Source organism: Petromyzon marinus, chromosome 5 (genome assembly GCF_048934315.1).
Source record: "Petromyzon marinus isolate PM22_M1 ecotype Great Lakes invasive population chromosome 5, UKy_Petmar_22M1.pri1.0, whole genome shotgun sequence".
NCBI lineage: Eukaryota > Metazoa > Chordata > Hyperoartia > Petromyzontiformes > Petromyzontidae > Petromyzon > Petromyzon marinus.
Window position 1 is genome coordinate 19677617 of NC_133671.1, and position 19363 is coordinate 19696979.

The 19363-nt window shown below is 49.6% G+C and overlaps 1 protein-coding gene across 2 annotated transcripts in view; it reads left to right on the forward strand.

Moving 5' to 3' along the window:
- The window catches only part of SFSWAP (splicing factor SWAP), a 54383-nt gene that overhangs the window by 19395 nt on the left and 15625 nt on the right, over nt 1-19363 (forward strand). For both annotated transcript variants that reach the window (XM_032947308.2, XM_032947309.2), the window contains 5 exons: nt 5893-6283; nt 7029-7160; nt 10195-10288; nt 16406-16517; nt 17164-17499. In XM_032947308.2, coding sequence (XP_032803199.2) covers nt 5893-6283; nt 7029-7160; nt 10195-10288; nt 16406-16517; nt 17164-17499 — 1065 coding nt within the window. The remainder of the gene's footprint in view (nt 1-5892; nt 6284-7028; nt 7161-10194; nt 10289-16405; nt 16518-17163; nt 17500-19363) is intronic.

Genomic DNA, 19363 nt, shown 5'->3' on the forward strand with positions numbered 1-19363 from the left:
GACATTCCCCAAAATCATAATGTTTCGCGCGTCTGAAATGTCTGTCCAGTGGCTTACAATGTATTTCTGTCAAATATTTCAGGGAGTTGGGGCAGGTTTTAACGATGTCATTTATTTTCATGAAATATTATTGACCTGCTTGAACCCGTTGGCTGCGGGGTTACGCCACAGTTTCAAATTTCATTAATAAGAAAATGACTAATTATCTTCCTAGCCGATATAATTTATAAGCAGTATATCGTGCCTACTGGTGTGCATCTGTTGAAGATGTTCTTTTAATCAGAGAACATTAAGCATTTTTCGTCCCACTTGATGAACACCGCCATTTACATTATTTGTTAATTCGAACTGGTAATGTGTGTGGGGAGATGTTACTCCCTCGCCTGGTATGTGGGAGTTCGTGGGTTCGATCCCAACCCTGATGCCTGATGCTGTATATTTGGGGTTTAGCATGCTCTTTCACCCCGTGGTTGCGTGGATTTTTCTCCACGTCCCTCCATTTTTTCCCCTCCACATTTAGAATCAATATGCATTGAGAGTATTTTGGCCTGCTATATATTTTCACGTGGTAATGATGAGCCACTTCATTGAGCTGTCATTTGTGGCCAGGTCACTTCTGAAAAAGAGCTGTATAGCTTAGTGGGCCTTACCTAGTAAAATAAATATAGTTAAGATATTTTTTCCAAAAGTATTTTATCGAACAAATGCTTCAGGTACACACAGAGGGCATGTAGGGGAATTGACACCAGAATAAACACAATCCGAAGTACAAAGACTTCTCCACAAATTTGGCTGTCGCCTGATGAAGCCAGTTGTAATTTATAGTGATACGTCGTACTCAGATTGTAAATGTTGTGGCTTGACTCTCCAACACACCGTTGTGCTGTACTTATGAAGAATTGGCCACGTTCTATTTACCTGACAACCCTTACTAGTTAGCTGTGTCGGGTGGTGGCCGGTTTGAACGAAACATTTATATATTTACGCGATCTAACCCAAAAAAACCTCTTATGGAGTTTAGTTTGAGCCGTCTTTTCCAAAGACACTCACTGCTGGTTAGTGTCATAATGAGACTCCATATAAAAATGTTTACATTCGTTCTGAAAAAATACATGCCACGCAACTGGTATTAGCAAAAAAAGTAGAGGCACTCCTTGACATACGCGATAGATGCGTTCCTGGAAATGCTCGCGTATCTCAAAATCGCGTATGTCGAAAGCAATTTTCCCATAAGAAATAATGTTAAAGGAGGGGGTTTTGAGGATTTCACTCGCACTCGCAGACTTAATTACCTATATTATCCTAGCCTATTACAATACATATAATACTTTAAATTTAAGAGAAAATCATATAAACTCAAATATACGTCATATAAAAAAATCTCAATAAAGAAATACATTATTGCTTATTTGTGTAATGCCGGTACATCCCGTCATTCGGATAATCAGGGGAACGAGCTTGCTGCGGAGGTGGACCACAAAGAGGGCGTAGTCAGAGGGCAGGGGGGAGACCCCGCTAGGTGGATAAAAGGGCAGCGTGCTACAGTAAAGGGGGTCGTCATTGTGGGTAACACTCGTTTTGTCAGGCCACGTCATCGGGTTGGGATCTTCAATCGCCTCGTGTGTAAGGGGGTTTAAAAGTGTTACACAGTGTTACATAGGGGTAGTTAAGTTACACCAATGATAGAACCTGTCCCATAAGGGAAGTGTTAAATAAAGACTCGCCTCAACTCACGTAGTGTCTTTATTGAAGCACTACACTTGTAACTACGCCGGAATTGCGTTGTGGAGACAAAGGGAAGAGCAATGGTTTTCACGCGATGCTGTACGGTGTAGCTCACTGGCTATCGTACCGCACCGGCCGCAGGCAACGCCATTGGGTCGCGGTACCAGGCTCGGGGTGGCCGCGTACGTCGCGGGATGACGTCATTCCGACAATCGCCTCGCGCACGTCAATAAGAATGTCTAAATACAAAGCGCGCTGCGTTATTCCAAAATGCCTTACCGCAAAAGGGCGTAAACCGAGGATTGCCTGTAGCTGCAAACTACTCCAATTGCGATTCCACACTACTACAATTGCGATTCCAGACTACTCCAATTGCGATTCCAAATGTAGCAACATCGTCCCACCGCCGCCCACTCCCCCGCCTGTGACAGCAACTTGACAGGACCCTCCTGAAATTCGGTGAAGCTTTGCTGTTGGGTTAACAAGCGGAACAATACTCATAAAAAATGTAATAAGAGTCTTGCAACCTTATTGGGCTTTCGCTCTCATGTTATCAACGCAGCGTTTGTTTGGTTAAACAAACACGGACCGTTTCGACCTCTTGGGTCTCATCGGCACCTTATTCGACTGATCCTGCCGGGTTGGCCAAGTCGTTGAGCCTGTTTGGTCCGCCACTACTTTTGTCCGTTGAGCTTGTGGCACTTAACACGTTAAAAAAGAAATTGGCATGTCAGCTATTCCAACTATTACTTTGCCCTGGCCAGTTTTGTCAGTTGCTCTTTCCAGGAGTAATACCCACAGTTATTTTCCCAACCACATTTCACCCCGCTCGTGGTTGCGCACCTTGAAAACGTTGATTTTTTTTGACGGTTGGTTGATAATGTTTCAACTACAGTTTTACTTCCAGATATATTTCGGCCTTTCTGAGAGTCTCACCTGCCATTGTCGTTGATAATAAATTCGCTGTTGCCTTCAATTTACGCTAGTTGTACGTTCAACCACAGTTAACGTTTGAAAGTTCAAATCCTAGTCAGGGGGTGGGGGGGGGTGTTGAACTTGTTCTGCATTGTACGTAGCCAACCGTGCTAATCGGAGGTGCGGGGGGAGGCAAACTAAACACAAAAAACAGTTCTCAAGAAATTAGTTTTCAATCTGTATTATTTAAAAGTGCATAGCTCCAGTGGCTTCCTAATGTAAGGAAGAGCGTTCCAGACGACCGCAGAATCGCATCTGAAAGCGCGCGATGCAGTGACCGTCTTTGTTCGATGGCGAGCCAAAAGCCTCTGCTGCGAGGATTACCCGAGTTCACACGATGGTTAGTTTGACTTGGCCCATCATCCCTGCCGGCTTGACAAGTGGTTATCCTCGACGTTGACTCGCCGCCGTCATAGAAACATAATTTTTCACCACTGGCTCAGGGCTGTAAACGGGGGAAGAGCAACCGCTTCGATGCTCGTTTGAGCCCGGGCATCGTCGTGGCTGGACTTTAAGCATCCGCTTAAACGCATTTCGCATTCAACGCAAGGGCCCTGTACGACGCACCTATCACGTGCCTGCGCCACTTCAACCCAACTTGCTCGATTGGTTTGCGGGGGAAGAGAGCCGTTGTTCGTCAAGTGGTTGCCTTCTCATCATTTTGGGGGGGGGCGGGTGCGGGGGGATATTGCGGATGGCTCTTGAGTGGCATCGGGGTAATTTTAAAGCTTCGTAATTTCGCCGAGTGTACAAGGAGGAGGCTTTTAATGAAATAAAAAATGTGCTTTGACATCCCTCCTGCGTCCCACTTGATATCCAACGTAAAAATATCTAATAAAAATGTTTATTTTTGCTCATTAATATTTTACTAGCGATTTTTTTTGTTGCTTGAGAAACTTAATGGCGTTTGCGGATTGTTATCTTAAAAACGTAGGACTCGGCGCTAATGTTTGTGGGAAGCATTTGCCGCAACAAGGCGACATCGGGACCGCATTGACAGTGGCATCAGTGTAATGAGCCGCTGCGCCATTGATGAGGCTCAGTGAAGTTGAAAACGGTACAAGGTTGTTGTGTGAATCTGAACCATCTTTCATCGTCACGAGCCGTGAGGCTACCCATTGCTGGATGAGGCTTCCCCCCCCTCCCCCCCGTGCCGTCGGCGTACCGTTTTGTGGCGCCTTTATTTGGTCACGACCACGTCTCGCGATGCACGGTACTTAATAAAATATGAAGAGGCAACGAGGTGGTGGGGAAACATGGGATAGAGGACTCAACGATAACCCAGCAGGGGGTGCGAGAACCACTCACGGAGAAGGAGGCGTTGGGGGTCCAAAATGAGAAGACTCGCACCGCGGATGACTCAGTTTGGTTTATTACACGGTAAGTCCTCGCTTAACAGAATCAGAATCTTTATTTATCCTGGAGAATTCCGATCAGCTATGAAGTTATTTTTTCACAGATGTCCGGTCGGGGGCGGGCCAGACAGTTACAACAGCAAAACAATACAACAACAAAAAAAATAAACAAACAATACAAAAGTCCACAAACAATACGAGAAGAAAAAAACCTTTTCACATGAACGCGCTTTCACTGGAACGCGGTTTCTGAGCGGTCGGACGACAACTAACTACTTTTTTGAGCTGCGTGTCCGAGCGGCGCAGCGATACGGTACGCGGAATGAAACGGTACGTGGCGGCGGTTTAACCTCATCTCAGTTCCTGCCATGGGACGTCCGTTACAGTGCAAATGTGATTGAGTAAAACGGCAATTCCTCGCTTAACGCAACTACTGCTACTTGCGTGAAACATGGAAATACTGTTCACAGCATCCATAATACAGGTTTTTTTTGCGTTAGATCGCGTAAATATAAATGCGTCGTTAAACCCTCCACCACCCGACACAGCCAATTAGTAAGGTTTGTCACGTAAACAGAACGTGCCATTTCATTACTCGTACAGCACACCGGTGTGTTGGAGAGCACACCCACAACATTTACAATCTTGATGATGTTTCGCCAGTAATTACAACCGGCATCATCAGGCGGCAGCCAGATTTGTGTTGGCATGTTCTGTTTGTGACAAATCTTACTAATTGGCTGTGTCGGGTGGTGGCGTGTATAACGACACATTTATATATTTACGCGATTTAACTCAAAAACCCTGGATTATGTGTGATATTGGTCGCGAAAGCCTACGACGTGTTAAACTGTTTACAGCAATCGTCTACCCCTTTTTCAGGTGAACTAATGCCCTCAGGTCGATCTTACAACTCACATTAATCCTGGTTTCACCTGGTTAAACAAAACAAATGTCATTTGAAGCTTGACTTTTCCCCCGACGGAGGTTGTGTTGACAGTAGGTCAACTCACGATTTATCCGGGGCAATGGTGGAGAGGTATAGCCGGGCTGTAAAACTAAAACACGAATCTTGTACGAAACAATATGCAACGTTAGGATATGCCGGCATGTTGATGTCATTTACCCACGCAGAATGCGTCGCCTGTTTTAGTATTGAATGATAAAATTAATCGGTCACCGAGTGACGAGTGAGGGTGCGATTAATAATAGAACCGGCGCACGGATGAGCGGGAAATATTCCGTACCGTGATTTTTTCCCCCTCCGTTTTTTTTTCACTCACGCGGTTAATCCGCAACCCGGGTACTCGGCACGCGGATAATTATTATTACAAGTCAGTCGACAATTATGGACACTTTCGCAAACAAGATGTTCCATCTCAAACGATTTATCTGGAGAAAGATTCCAATAAATGTGTTAGTAAATGTGAATGCACCTCTTCATTATGCGTGTGTGTGCATGTATTGTGGTCGCACACACACACACACATGTAATGTAGGGAGCGGTAGTGTAGCAGTTATTGCGTTGCGCTACAAACCCGGCGAACCTAGTTCGATTCCCGGTTATGGACACCACCACCAGCGACGATTATCTGAACCGGTTCTGGGTGTCCCCACAGTGGACTCGGTCACAAATTAGTATTTTGTGCGGTGTGTAAACATCACCACTCGGGAGACAAAGGCGTCCGGGCATGGTGCTAGCCAACCACCCCCTCGTGCGCTGTTCCGGCCTTTATAGGTGCTACTCCCTAACAGCCCTTGCCTCTACAGTTTGTTGAGGCTATACCTGGAAGGAGGGGGGAGGATTGATCTTTGTCTTTGTGTCGTGCGTGCACAGCGGCCGTGGCGATGTACTACGGCTACTACGTGATGCCGGACGGCACGTACATGCAGGGGCCGCCACCGCCGGCACCGGCGGCCGAAAAGATGTCCGAGTACGCGTACGGTGCTCACGCCACCACGCTGCTTGCCCCTCCGCCACCGCCGGGGCTGGCGCCGCCGCCACTGTTGTCGTCGTCATACCTTTCGCTCCCGTCAGACGCAACCCAGGGGGTGGACACGACCACCACCGCCAACAACGCTGACACCGCCGACACTGCCAACACCGCCGACACTGCCAACACCGCCTCCGCCGCCGGCACGATTGTCGTGACCGCCGCCAGCTCCGTTGGTGCCAGGAACTCGGCGCAACCGATCGTGACCCATACGGCTGACGCCTTGCCCACGAGGTACCCGGGGTCAAACTGGCGACGTGCCGCTTTGCGGCTCTTGTGGCAAGTTTACATTGTTTCTTGTTCTTCATAACGATAAGCGATCGTTATTTATCCAGGAAATCATCGCTGAGCCTCGACCAGCGGTGACGTATCTCGCGCAGATCGATAAATACATTTATTGCGTGGCCTTTCTCCTGGTGGCCTTGCAGCCCAGCCTGGCGGCTTTTGTAAACGATCCGCCATGTCTTTCCCCCCCAACGTTCTTGATCCACAGGCGTTGCGTCTCCACACCCGGCTTCTGGCATGCGCTTTTTCCGGCGCTTCCGAGCTACATCCCTAATTTTAGCGTGGTGCGAGTGAATGTTTGCGTGGGCGCCACGCGAGATGTTAACTACCTTGCCTGGTATACAGGAGGTCGTGGGTTCGATCCCGACCCTGACGACTGGTCGTGTAGATTTTTCTCCGGGTCTTCCGGTTTTTCCCTCCACATTTAGAATCAACATCACGCCAGGCCACTTCTGAAAAAGAGCTATACAGCTCAGTAGCCTTACCTGGTCAAATAAAAATAGTTTGTAGTGTGTCACCCCCTCTCCCATTACCCCCTACCTTGCCTCCCCCCCAGTGCAGGCATCCCAGCGTGATCCCCCTGCTGCCCCAACGTGCAGCCGTCATCGACAAACTCATTGACGAACTAATTTTAGCGTCGTGCGGGTGAATATTGTGTGTCACCCCCGGCCCCCCTCCACCGCCCCCTCTGCAGCCACACGGCGGCGATCCCCAGCGTGATCCCCCCGCCGCCCGACGTGCAGCCCGTCATCGACAAACTGGCGCAGTACGTCGCCAAGAACGGGCTGGAGTTCGAGGACGGAGTCCGCTCCAAGAACGACCCCAGGTATGCGAAACGGTTCTGACCCCTTCGGCCGCTCGTCCGCCGCCAGCCGCCGTGGCGTTAACGATTTTTTTTCCCCGCTCGGTGCGGAAGCGCATAACGCAGAGCTACCTCCGAGATCACTTCAATGTGACCTGGTTGACACCGTGAGGGGGAGAGGGGGGCGTGGGGGGGGGACAGCACTTGTACATCCGTTCTGCCGCTGGGAGAGTAACGTTTGTCTTGTGAGAAGTCGAGCCGATGTTTTTTTGTTTTACTCGCCAAGCCGGACTTTAGGCAAATTAAGTGCACAACCGAATTTGATGCGATGGCAATTTTTGGTGATTGAGTTGAGACCGTCGGTGCGACGGTTTCCTTGCTCAAAGGGGTCAATGGAATGGCTGTGATCTCTGTTTTGGTAGGCCTGAGTCGGTTGTGGAAAGCCACAGTCCCGTGGCGAGGGAAAACAACTCAAACAGTTCAACGAGACTCGCATAAAACAGTTCATGAGACACCCTCCCCCAACACATTCATACGAAAACGTGGAGCACAATGTACCAGATAACGCATTCTTGGTAAGCGCTAGACCAGTAACGGGAGGCTGAATGTTTTGTGTGCACGCGGGGAAGCTGGGCGTCCCAACGAAAACATCCGGCTCAAAAGTGTATTGTTTTTCGTAAAATATTTAGCCTATTTTTATTTTTTCTCGTCGTAATCATGACTGCGCGTTTCTAATAACGTCCGCGATAAAATATTAACGACGGCCTCGGTAGCAGCGGCAAATTGCCGGTCCGTCAACGCATTCTTAATTTAACAAAAAATAAACGGCACGTGGCGTTCGCGCTTCGCGGCACAGCGGGCCCCGGCGACGAGTGGGGAAAAAGAATAACAAAAAAGAATCCGCCTCTTGTTATGGAAAAAAGGGGATAAACCCCCCCCCCCCCCCTTGAATGCGATCGACTAAATGTATCGGGTCTATTCTTAAATCTCGCCGCTGCAAATCCGATTTGAGTGCTCCATGGAGTGCTCCGCGCGCCGCAGATGTGTAAGTGCCGCGGTGGAGAACATGTTTTATTGATGCGCGCGGAAGGCGATGGGAATGGATGGGAGTCGTTGAAAGTGAAGCGAGCGCGCGGCCCGCCTCGTCTTTCGCGCTATTATCGTTGCTTCTTTACACGCGACACGTTGTCCCAACACGTGACTTGTGACGCTCATCATCAACAACAAGCAAGTTGCCTGCATTCACGTGTGCAACGCGTTCTAGTTAACGCTTCATCACGCCGCGCGAGTGCTCGTGGGGGTTATTCGACCAGACTGTGCCACGTTGGCCTTTGCGGGGTTGGTCGAAGGCAGGTCGCATAGAAGTACGGTGCATATTTTCTGCAGGGGAGCCTGTTGCGTAGCCGCACATCCCCAGGGGCTGCCCGTGTTGTGAATTTCGGCAGGGCCGGCGTCAAGAGGGCTGTTGGGGTGGGCGCACTGCACCACCAAATGCCCATTCGGCACCCCACCCAAGTTCACGCTTATCGCCTTTGTGGTGAATCACTGTTACAGTGCCCCCCCCCCCCACCACAAACAGTGGTGATGAGATGTTAACTACCTCGCGTTGTATACAAGAGGTTGGGGGTTCTTCGTCCCATATCTCTCTCCCCGTGGTCGCATGGATTTTTCTCCGGGTCCTCTGGTTTTTCCATCCACATTTAGAAACATGCTATTAAAGTATTTGGCCGAAATCAAATTCCACATCGTAAGCCACTTTGTTGAGCTATCATTTGTGGGCAGGTCACGTCTAAAAAAGAGCTAGACAGCTCAGTGGGCCTTACCCTGTAAAATACAATATACTCTTTGGTTTTATTCGGTAAAGTCACGTAGGTAAAACAAAATAAAATAAGCAATTAAAACACGACGTTTCGGAGGCAACGCAAGCTTCCGTCTTCAGGTGGGACCAGTCACAGCCAAAATCGCTACACCAAGTGGCAAGGCTCTGGGAACCTAGCGCTTAAATATAGGTTAAGGTAGGGGGGGGGGGGTGTGGGAGGGGCCATGTAGGGGACTTTCGTCCGGTTGGGGGCAAAGGGCCAAGGGTTCTGTGAATCCGGCCCAGCGTAGAGCGAGACTGAATGTCGTAATGTTGGGGGAAGGAGGGTATCTCTCAAAATTATAATAACCTTCCGTTGTCTGAAACCGTCCCCTCTGCATTAACGTGGCATCTAATGACGTTAAATGCCGTTTATTGGCAGCGGAGCCGATAGTTTTAAGTGCTTGCTGATTCCCCTATAAGCTGCGTGTAAATCAGGATACCTGGCAGCTTGCCTGTGTCACGGACTGATGAGAGTCAGAGATGTCTTAAGCAGTCAGGAGTTTTACCACTTGCTCCGAATGCGCTCGGATATTCGAAGGGAATGTATTATCCGCTTTGTGAAATATATTCTCTGCAACTACGCTAGTGATTATGTTGAGCCCTGGTTGTTATTTCGTTCGTTTGATGAATCGCAGCACCTGGTGCATTGCCAATATGAAACTGGTGTGTAGACCAGGGGTAGCATCGTCAACTACACCGCGACAAATGTAGCCTGCAGGTGTCGTCGATCTGCTCGTGACAACTACGCAGCGACACGATATGTAACACAACACAAACGATGTGTAACACAACACCCACCCCCTTGCTCTCGCAATTGTGCCTGCTTCCCCCACTAAAATGATTTTTGTTGTTCCGCCGCCTCTCGTTTTGTGTGCTTGTTCGTGCGCTTCACTGGCAGCAATTGTCAAATGTATTATTTAGACCATTATCTTGGTCTCGAGATGGCTCGGGAGGAAGCCGGCACAAAGCGGCGCAGCGATTCCCGGGAGGCGTCGTCGTTTGGCAGATGCGTGGTGTCTCGCACTCGCCCCCTCCACCGCCCTCCCACCGCCCCCCCCGACCGCCTTCCCCACAGCCCCCCCGAGCGATGTTTTGGCTGCGCGGGGGCCCTGTGGATTTACTTTCATGTTACGAGCATGTGGCGTTAGTGGCAACGGCGGCGTGTCTCACCGGTGCGATTCTCCCCTCCTGCTGCAGGTTTGACTTCTTGCAGTCCTGGCACTCGTACAACGCATATTACGAGTTCAAGAAGAACTTCTTTGTGGAGAAAGACGGCCTCCCACCTCTCACGGTACGTGCGTTGCGACGAGCGTGGCGTTTTTTTTCCCCCCGCTCGCCCGCCGGGCATTTTGCAACAAGGTTCATAAATCTGTTTTGCGGTCCACCGTCAGGCGTCACCACCGCATCAATAGCTTTAGTCATTATATCCAGTCTCATATTCTTAGTTCTTTCGGTAAAGTCACGTTTTTAATTTTTTTTATTGTTTTATATATATTTTATTATTTTATTGTTTCCCTTCAACGTGACTTTACCGAAAGAACTAAGAATATGAATTACTGCAGTCACGAAAGCTTCAAATCAAAAAATATCCAGTCTCATCAAAATCATCATCAGCAGTTGTAGTCAATCCCCACTGCCGGATGAAGGCTCTCCTCAGCAGCCGTCGCCATCTTGCACGGCGCCGTGGCATAGTGATCCGTCGGGCACCTCTACACCAGATGTTTTTTTATTCGCTCATTCACGCCCCCCTTGGAGGTATTCTCGGGTGAGTTCCATCCTTTGACTGCCACTCCATCATTAGCCTTGATCATCGGCTATCGCCCCGATGTGTCCTGCCCAAATCCATTTGGTTTAAAATAAGCACATGATAAATAAACAAACAAACTTTAGTTCGGCCCAATAGTATTATGGGAAATGCCACTGCACTTTACACAGTAGCTATGTGCACAGTACTGCGTAGGACTTTGTCGTTGTACTTTTCATGTATGTTCAACGTCTTTCACACCGTATGCAGCCAACTGTTCTAATCAGAGGTGTGGGGGGGGGAAGGGCAACAAGCTCTGAGACCGTTGTGCTCTCGGGTCGTGCGTTCTTTCGGCCCAATGTCCGACGTTTCGATCCGCGTGCCGATAGCTTCTTCGGTTCGTGAAGCTTCCGGCGCGTGCGACGAATCTCAGGGCGCGCGGGGTTGAACCCCGAACGGTGCGACGAACTTCACGCGGTACAACCTGAAAAACACACCAACGAGTTGTTGTGCGTAGCCGTCTCCTGGAGTAAGTAAGTAAATTAATGAACGCGTAGCTCTTACAACCTAGGTGATCACGAGTGCGCAGATTATTAACACATTTGTTTGGTGATCCGAATCAGAATAAGATATTCAAACGCCAAATAGATACCTTTTTCAAGGTATCAAGTTTGCATTAACTGCGTTAACCCCACGTGCTTGTGGTGAAATGCAAATAATGTCTGATAATATATGCCTTTTCTTTGAAACTGATTGACCTACACCAGAGACAGCCTTCTCTATGGCTGAGTCCCACCAGTGTCAAACCAGAGAACAACGCCAAAAGGCAAACGGTACAAATAAAATGCACGTATCAGAACACTTATTGCTCGGGGTGAGCAGCTATATCATGGGACCTTTTTGCCAATATCAAAGTATGAATAATAAGAATAGGTTTTACCCTTTCTGGCAATAAAACTGATGTTAAGATGTTCAAACACCAAATAGAAACCTTTTTCATGGAATCAAGTTACTGCATTAACCACACACGTGGTACTTATGGTGAACATGCAAACAAACTTTGATTGATAATATATGCATGACTAGCTTGACTACCCGGCTTCGCCCGAAACTTGGATTCTTGTCTTGATTAATACACGGCCTACGCGGAGGGTTGGGGGGGGGGGTGCGTGACATGAGCAGGCACACTCCGTTACGCTTCTGCATGCGCGGGTGACATGACAGATGTGACGTCATAGCTCACTTGCCGTGCAAAATATATGCATTATTATGCCCCCCCCCCCAAAAAAAAATATGCAAAAGTCTATTTTTTATCATTTGTGCATGGTGTACAGTCTGGAGAGTACCCACATGGCAAATTTCAAGTTTGTTGCATGTCGGGAAGTATGGTAAACATTTTGAACAGACACACATTCACAAATTTCCCTTTTATATATATAGATGTGCATTGTCTTTGAAACCGTGCTAATCGGAGATGCGGGGGAAGGGCAACAAACTCTGCGATTATTGTGCTCTTGGGGCGTGCATTGTTCGGCACGATGTCCGACGTTTCGCTCCACTTGCCGAGAGAGCTTCCCTGGTTCGTGAAGCTCCCGGTGCGTGCGAATCATTTCTTGGCATGCTGTGCTGTGCTGAACCCCGAACGGTGCGCCCGATTATCACGCGGTACAACCTGAGAAACGCACCAGTGGGTTAGTTGTGCGTAGCCGTCTCCTGGAGTAAGTAAGTTAGTACGTTTATAAACGCGCAACTCTTGCAACCTAGTTGATCACGAGCATGCAGATTATATACATTGTATGGTGATCAGAGTCGGAATCACAATTTTTTATTTTCGACTGCAGGAGTAATCCTATGAGCTTATGAAGTTCTGTCTACTATGGGGCGGGTCAAGCAGTGGCAGCGGTGCCCAGGCACTCATCACAAAAAACTTGCAACATCCGTCAGCACCGCCGTGTGGCTTTACAATGAAAACTAAAAAATAATAGGCGACGTTTTTTGGCAATTTGCGATGAATAAGGGCCATTTCCCAGAACGTTGCCTTTTATACATATATGTTTCTTTTTAAGGCCAGCAGTGTTTCTCTTGGCGAACAACGAGGTTATACGATGCTTTATGTCAGCCTGCACATTTTTCTTGTCTACCTGATGGGCATTCTCATCACACTGGACAGGACGTGGGGTTGATTATTTATCTAATTGCAGTGCTGTGGTGGTGGGAGCATAACGTTTTTATTTTCCTGACACGATGCGTTTAAAAATGGGTGTTGACAAAAATATAATTTCTGCGCGTTTTTTATTATTATGCGCGGTGCTTAATATAGAAAAATTTTCAAGGAACCTGATTGTTATTGCGCCGTGGCTATTTCAGACGCACGCAGTTAGGGCATATTTACGCGAGAAGAAAATGGACCGCAAGCTGCCCAAAGAGCAAGCGTGGGGAAATAATTTACCGTTTTATGATTATAATTACACCGATCAAACGTGGAAGGTGAACTTGTGTGCCGGAGAAGACAAATAAATGACGCAACGTGTTGAGCATCAGCAATAATGGCCCGCGGTCGAGTATAAGGAATTGTAGTGGCAACGGAAAGAGGGAAAATGCCTGAAGTGGATAGAGCAATGCTGCTACGGATGACTCAATCACAATTCACTCGTAATCTGAGATCGCCCCAACACAGACCTAGTTCTTATCCTTTTCCATGTGTTCATAAGGGCAGCCTTCCCCCCCACTCCACCCTCTTCCTCCACCACCCCCACGACCACATCCATCCTCCTGCCCTCCCCTCCCCTCCCTGCTCACGCCCCACTCCTGACCAGGCTCCCACTTTGCGCAAAAACTCCCCTTACCCCTCCGGGCGATGAGCGCCTCATGTTGACATCCCGGCAACAGGTCACAGGCTCGCTTCATCTCTCGCACACATACTCGCACAAAAGACAAAGGTCTCCCTCGTATAGCCTTGTCCAAAGACCGCTGGGGCAAGTGCCGTTCGTGAGCGCCTATTTACGGTCAGCACAGCACACAAAACGGTGTCACGAACGGCGGTATGCCGGGCCAAACCTTTTGTCCTCCCACATTTGCGATGTTTACATACCACGCCAAATACTCCTTTGAGGCCGAGTTGGCCAAGGGAAGGCCCAGCGCTGGTTCCGATAATCGCCGCTGATGTTGGTTGCGGACGGGAATCAAACTGGCACGCAACCGAACTTCGTATACCCATGTGGGGTTTGTGTGGTCAACCGTATAGCCAGCCACCTCTTGTCTCCTTAGCGCCGGTATGTACACACTGCATCGATGAACTAGGGGAGGCACAGACTAGGTTCTGATACCACTTGTAACTGACGATGCGGATCAGTAGAAACATCGAATTCCCATATTGCCACGCCCGCACACACCACTTTGCACCACACTACCCATACACACAGACACCAGCACCCCACCCTGCACCGCACTGCCCGTGCACACACTAGCACACGCCCGCACACACCACTCTGCACCGCACTACTCATGCACACAGACACCAGCACCTCACTGCACCGCACTGGCCGTACACACACTCGCACATGCCCGCACACACCACTCTGCAGTGTAGAGTTTTTTTTCCTGCTGGCGGCAGATGAGAGTAAAGTGTGTCTGGGCTCTTCCAGCCTCCGCTGACGGAGGCATTGAATGCCACGTGAACTCCCCCGTCTCTCTTGTCTGCAAATTCTCTGGCGCAGTTTGTCCCAACCGGCGGGACCATCGGTTATAGGAATCTGCCAGCGACCGTGCCCTGCTCATTGCCTTTGTGACACGGTGTTTGATAGAGGATGATTAATACGCCTTAACCTTTAGCCCTCGCATATCTGTGTTTATTTCCGTGTAGGAGGTGTTATCAAATTTCCGTTGTGTGTGTGTGTGGTAATGTCACTTGAACCAGCGAAAGCTACGTGCGCACTGACACAATCGTACCCTTTCACTTTTTTTTATGATACACAGCCGATTGCATTGTGTTAGTTTAGGGATAAACTTTTGCATGCACAGTGAACGTATCAACACCATAACACTCTGATAAGCGTTGACATTCGTGTTCCCCCACCCCTATCCACTCACACCCCGAGTTGTCTTAAGAAATATGATGAGCTCCCCCCCCCCCCCCCCCGATATGTGCTGTGCCCTTTTTACCCATGCGTCTGTGTCCTCCGCTTTGTTTACCGTCGCCAGAAAACCCCTTGATTGCTTCAGACAAGCGGCATTTGAATAATAAAAACACGCATCGTTTTTTGACGTGCGAGTTTAACACGCACGCACACACAAAAGGATCGCAGATTAAATTACCAAATCCAGCGGCGTTGTTATTGAAATTCTTTTCACAGAAAGGCAGCGGGGCGGGTCTTGGGCGGCCTGACAGCTGCTTAGTGATGAGCCTGCTGCTAAATTTTAACGCTCGCAGGATAAAACAAGCCTCCGTGCGCGCGCAGCGGTAGGGGAGGTTGTGGGGTTTTTACTCGTCAAAGATAAAAAAAGTTTCGCGTTGTTTTTTTTTTAGTTGAATTGCTGCAAAGCATCGTCTGTTGTACACGGACCCCCCCCCCCCCCAGAGGCCACGTGATTGACGGACATGGCACCACGCTGCCTCTCTCTCTCTCTGTAGCACTCGGAGAGAAAAAAAAAGACTTTTGTGTTTTAATGAGAAGTAATGATCGCTGGCGTAGAGGAGTTTTTAGGAATCCAAGCAGATCTGGTCTCGGTATGAAATCTCAGTCACGGCTCGTTCTCGCAGAGAGGTATTTATTTTAGTAATATTAATCTTTCAAGATATTCCTGCTTTTGCTGTGCGGTCGCGTGCCGTGCCTTTATGCACGCGTGTGTGTTTATGTGTTGGAGCGATGGTGCTCGCCGTGATACGAACCCGGCGACCCGAGTTCGATTCCCGTTCGCGGCCAACATCAGTGACGATTATCTTAATTGGTCCCGGCCCTCCCCCTAGGTCGAATATGTAAACATCGGCACCAGTGAGACGAAGGCGGCTGGGCGTGGTGCTGGCCACCCAGCCACTCCTGTGCTGTGCCGACCTCCATAGGCGCTACTCATGAACAGTACTTGCCCCAACAGTCTGTTCAGGCTATATGGTGGGATCTTTGTTTTTGTAGGTTACGTGCCGCAAATAGTTTTGCGGTGGTTTGCACGCTGCGCATTAACGGCCAACATCATTGGCAAGTGGTATCAGACAGAATTTGCTCTGGCCTACCGCGGAGGTTCACTCAGCCATAAATTAGTACCCGGTGCGGTGTGTAATCATCAGCTCTCGGGAGGCAAACGTGTGACGGGGCCTCGTGCTGAACATACAACCCTATCGTGTGCCATGCTTGCATTTATAGTTGCTCAATGGTAGCACTTGCCCCGACAGGCTTTAAGGTTATCGCGGGGGGGGAATTGTTGACCGTATATGCGCGTGTGCCAGCATTTAGAAGTACGGACGTTTTTTGTTATTGTACCGTACTTTCTACGCTCTCACTTGTATACATCCCACCTTCACCAACCCGCACTGATCGTTGTGGTGATGTATGGCCAAACAATCCCCATGACTCGCATTGCATGGGGAAGGCCTCTTCCAGTAGTGAACTGACAAAGGGCTTTACATGTACTGTACGTCTGTGTGTGTGTGTAACTTGGTTTTGCCCACAGAGAGCACCAGCGGCGCAAGCGACCAATGGGACGGAACAGCAGGGCAGCGTCACTTCCACGGAGCCTCCGAGCACCACCTCCGCCGCTGCCAAAGCCCCTAAAGCCCAAAAGAGTGAGCCCACGATGCCGTCGCGACTCAGTCCAAGACACACTTTCGTGCGGTGCTGCCGGGTGGCTCGGAGGGTAGAGCGCTGAGCTGGCACCGTGGAGAGCCCGCGTCCAAAACTGCTTTTTTATTCCAACCGTTGGTGCAGTAGGGGGCACAGCTGGTGCATCCACCAGTCATCTCAGTCAGTCAACCCATGGCACCTTGGTCTGTCCCGTGACCTTCTGCCAGCAGCGAGCCCTTCGACACTTCATGTGAGTGCACCTGGTCGGCACAGGCACCATGGTGACGTCACCATCACTTCGTGACGAATGGCGGGTATTGGTCTCAAGTCATGTTCCTCAACAGAATCGTGACCCTGGATTGTGATAACGCGTCGAATCGTGCGAGGAGTGGGTTCAGTATCCGAATCTTTATTTTTGGAATGAAGGAGGAATCCAATGAGCAATGAAGCTCTTTTTCACACATGTCCAGCAGGGGCGGGGTCAGCAAGTGACAACAACCAATGATACAAAAACACGATAGGAGTGTAAAATAGGTAAAAGGTAAGCAAGTCACGAAAAATAAATAAATGTAACGATCAGATGCTCCGTACCTTCCTGCGTGGAACCTCTTAACTGCCGCCGCCCTCTCCGTGTCCTCCCCAACGCAGTCACCATCGCCCCCATAAGCTTCGCGATTCGTGCCAAAGAGCCCGAGGCTCTTCCCCTCGAGAAGAAGAACGCTCTGCTCGGCGACGACAGCGATGATGACGACGAGGACTTTCCGGACCCGGGCGGAGGCGGTGGCAGCGGCGACGTCGGCAGGCCAGCCACCGCCGCCGCCTCCCCCTTCTCCGCGTCCGCCTCCAAATCCAACGGCGAGGGCGGCCACGGGCGGCCCCCGGTGGCCGGCAGGGTCGGGCCGTCCCACGGGGCGACGGCTGCGACAGCCGCGACGGAGGAACGCAGACCGCAGCTGAGCCAGGAGGAGATGGAAGCCAAGCTGGGTGAGTTTGCGTCACTGCCGCTGTCGTCGAAGCCGCACCGTTCGTTACATGTGCCGGCGGCAGAAATCGGCACCACCTCAGGTAGCAAAAGTTGAGTCGTGCCGATGAATTTATACGGCAGATGCGGATACCTGATGTAGAAATGCAAAATTAAAAACTCTCCAGTGTGCGACTGTGGTCATCCAGAACAGACCATACAATATATAACGACTCAATGCCCGATCCACAAATACGAAGATAGACATTACAGAGATACACTTCGCTGCTCCTGACGCGGTTATCTCGCTTGACAACCTGAATGTGAAATTGTAGTCGTTGCTCTGCATCTACATCAGCCATTCAAAAGAAGAAGAATTATACAGCTCAGAATGAGAGTTGATTATTTAAATAACCTCACTCGTTTCAAATGGATTTCACGTAATTCGCGGTGATTGACTCTGTAAATATTTTTTTCACCGCCAAAGTTACGCCACCTCGGGTGGTACCGACAAGTGAAATATCTGGTCTGGGCTCGTGGACTATATTTACAAACGTCCAGAGTTCCCCAAACGCTGGTCCCCCCCATACCCAGGGCTCGGCTTCTCACCGAATATTGTTTGGATCGCCGGTCGACTCAGAACATGCGGAATAAAACTCCCGAGGTAGAACGGCATGGAGGGAGTTTGAGCAAAAGACCGGCCATTGCGTAGAGGATTAAACATAATTAGACTTGGAATGGGCACGTGACTGGTAGCCCACAGCTAATTGCGAAAGGTAGTAAATACTGGATGCGTTGTGCCAGGTGTGGAAATATTTTCTGGGTCGCCAGGCAGGGCAGTCCCGGCTGAAAGTAACCCCTATCCATACTCCACCGTGGTGTGCGTCTGTCTGCAGTGTTCTCTGTTCAAATGCAAACCATGCACCACCTGCGGTCCCCACTGTGCTAACTTTCTGCGTTTTGGCCGCCCAGCGCTCCGCTCGTTGTTGTGAACGTCGCTCCTCTGCCCTTCGTTGTTGTTGTATGTTGAACTTCTTTCGCACCGTACGGAGCCAACCGTGCTAATTGGAGGTGGTTGTTGGAGGGCGATTGCCTCCAGCTGCCCAGTGGTGTCCTTAATTCAAAATCCTCCTTTCAACAACAATACATACTCTGTGCAATGATATTACAAGGCCTGTAATTGTCCAATTGTGTACCAGATTCTCGTCGCTTTGCTAATCGCCTGCTTAAATGACCTCTCGCCATCTCGGGTAAGACTCGCTCGTGAAAACCTTTTCCTGCCGTAGTTGTCCTTGCGGGAGAGTATTTGCGTGCGTGGTCATATTTAAAAAATCCTAATTGACTGCACCGGGTTCTCGTGTGTAAAACGGCGTGCCTAATTAGCGCGTTGCGTCCGACCGCACTCATCACAGGTTTTTTTTTGTTCTTTCCGCAAATTCGTAATTGTAAAGTTTATCACCAACGTTTTCACCAGCGCAGTGAATACAAATTCGTGGAGAGAGACGATGCACAACTCTGGAATTTCATTCGGAGGTAGAAGGAGGGACCACGCGCGCGCAGGATCGGACAGCGTTGCGTACCCACGGTAGACCGGCTGATAATAAAAAAATCTGACGAAAGGCTTTCTTAGGAAGGACGCATCGTTGGCGGTGACGTCGGCCTTGCGGTCGACACTCGTGACACGTGGCAGCTCGAGTTGGGGGAACTTGCACCAGAGGGCTTCCCGCCTGGAAATGGAACGATACAATCGGCTTGTGTGGGCGGTATTTTTTTAAAGCAAGTTTCTGAGCGCAGGCCCAAAGTACCCTAAAACGTTGTGCGAGGTCCAGCAACGGTCGGCACACGTTCGGCACCGTTCGAGTTTTTATCGATGAGAGTTTAACCCGT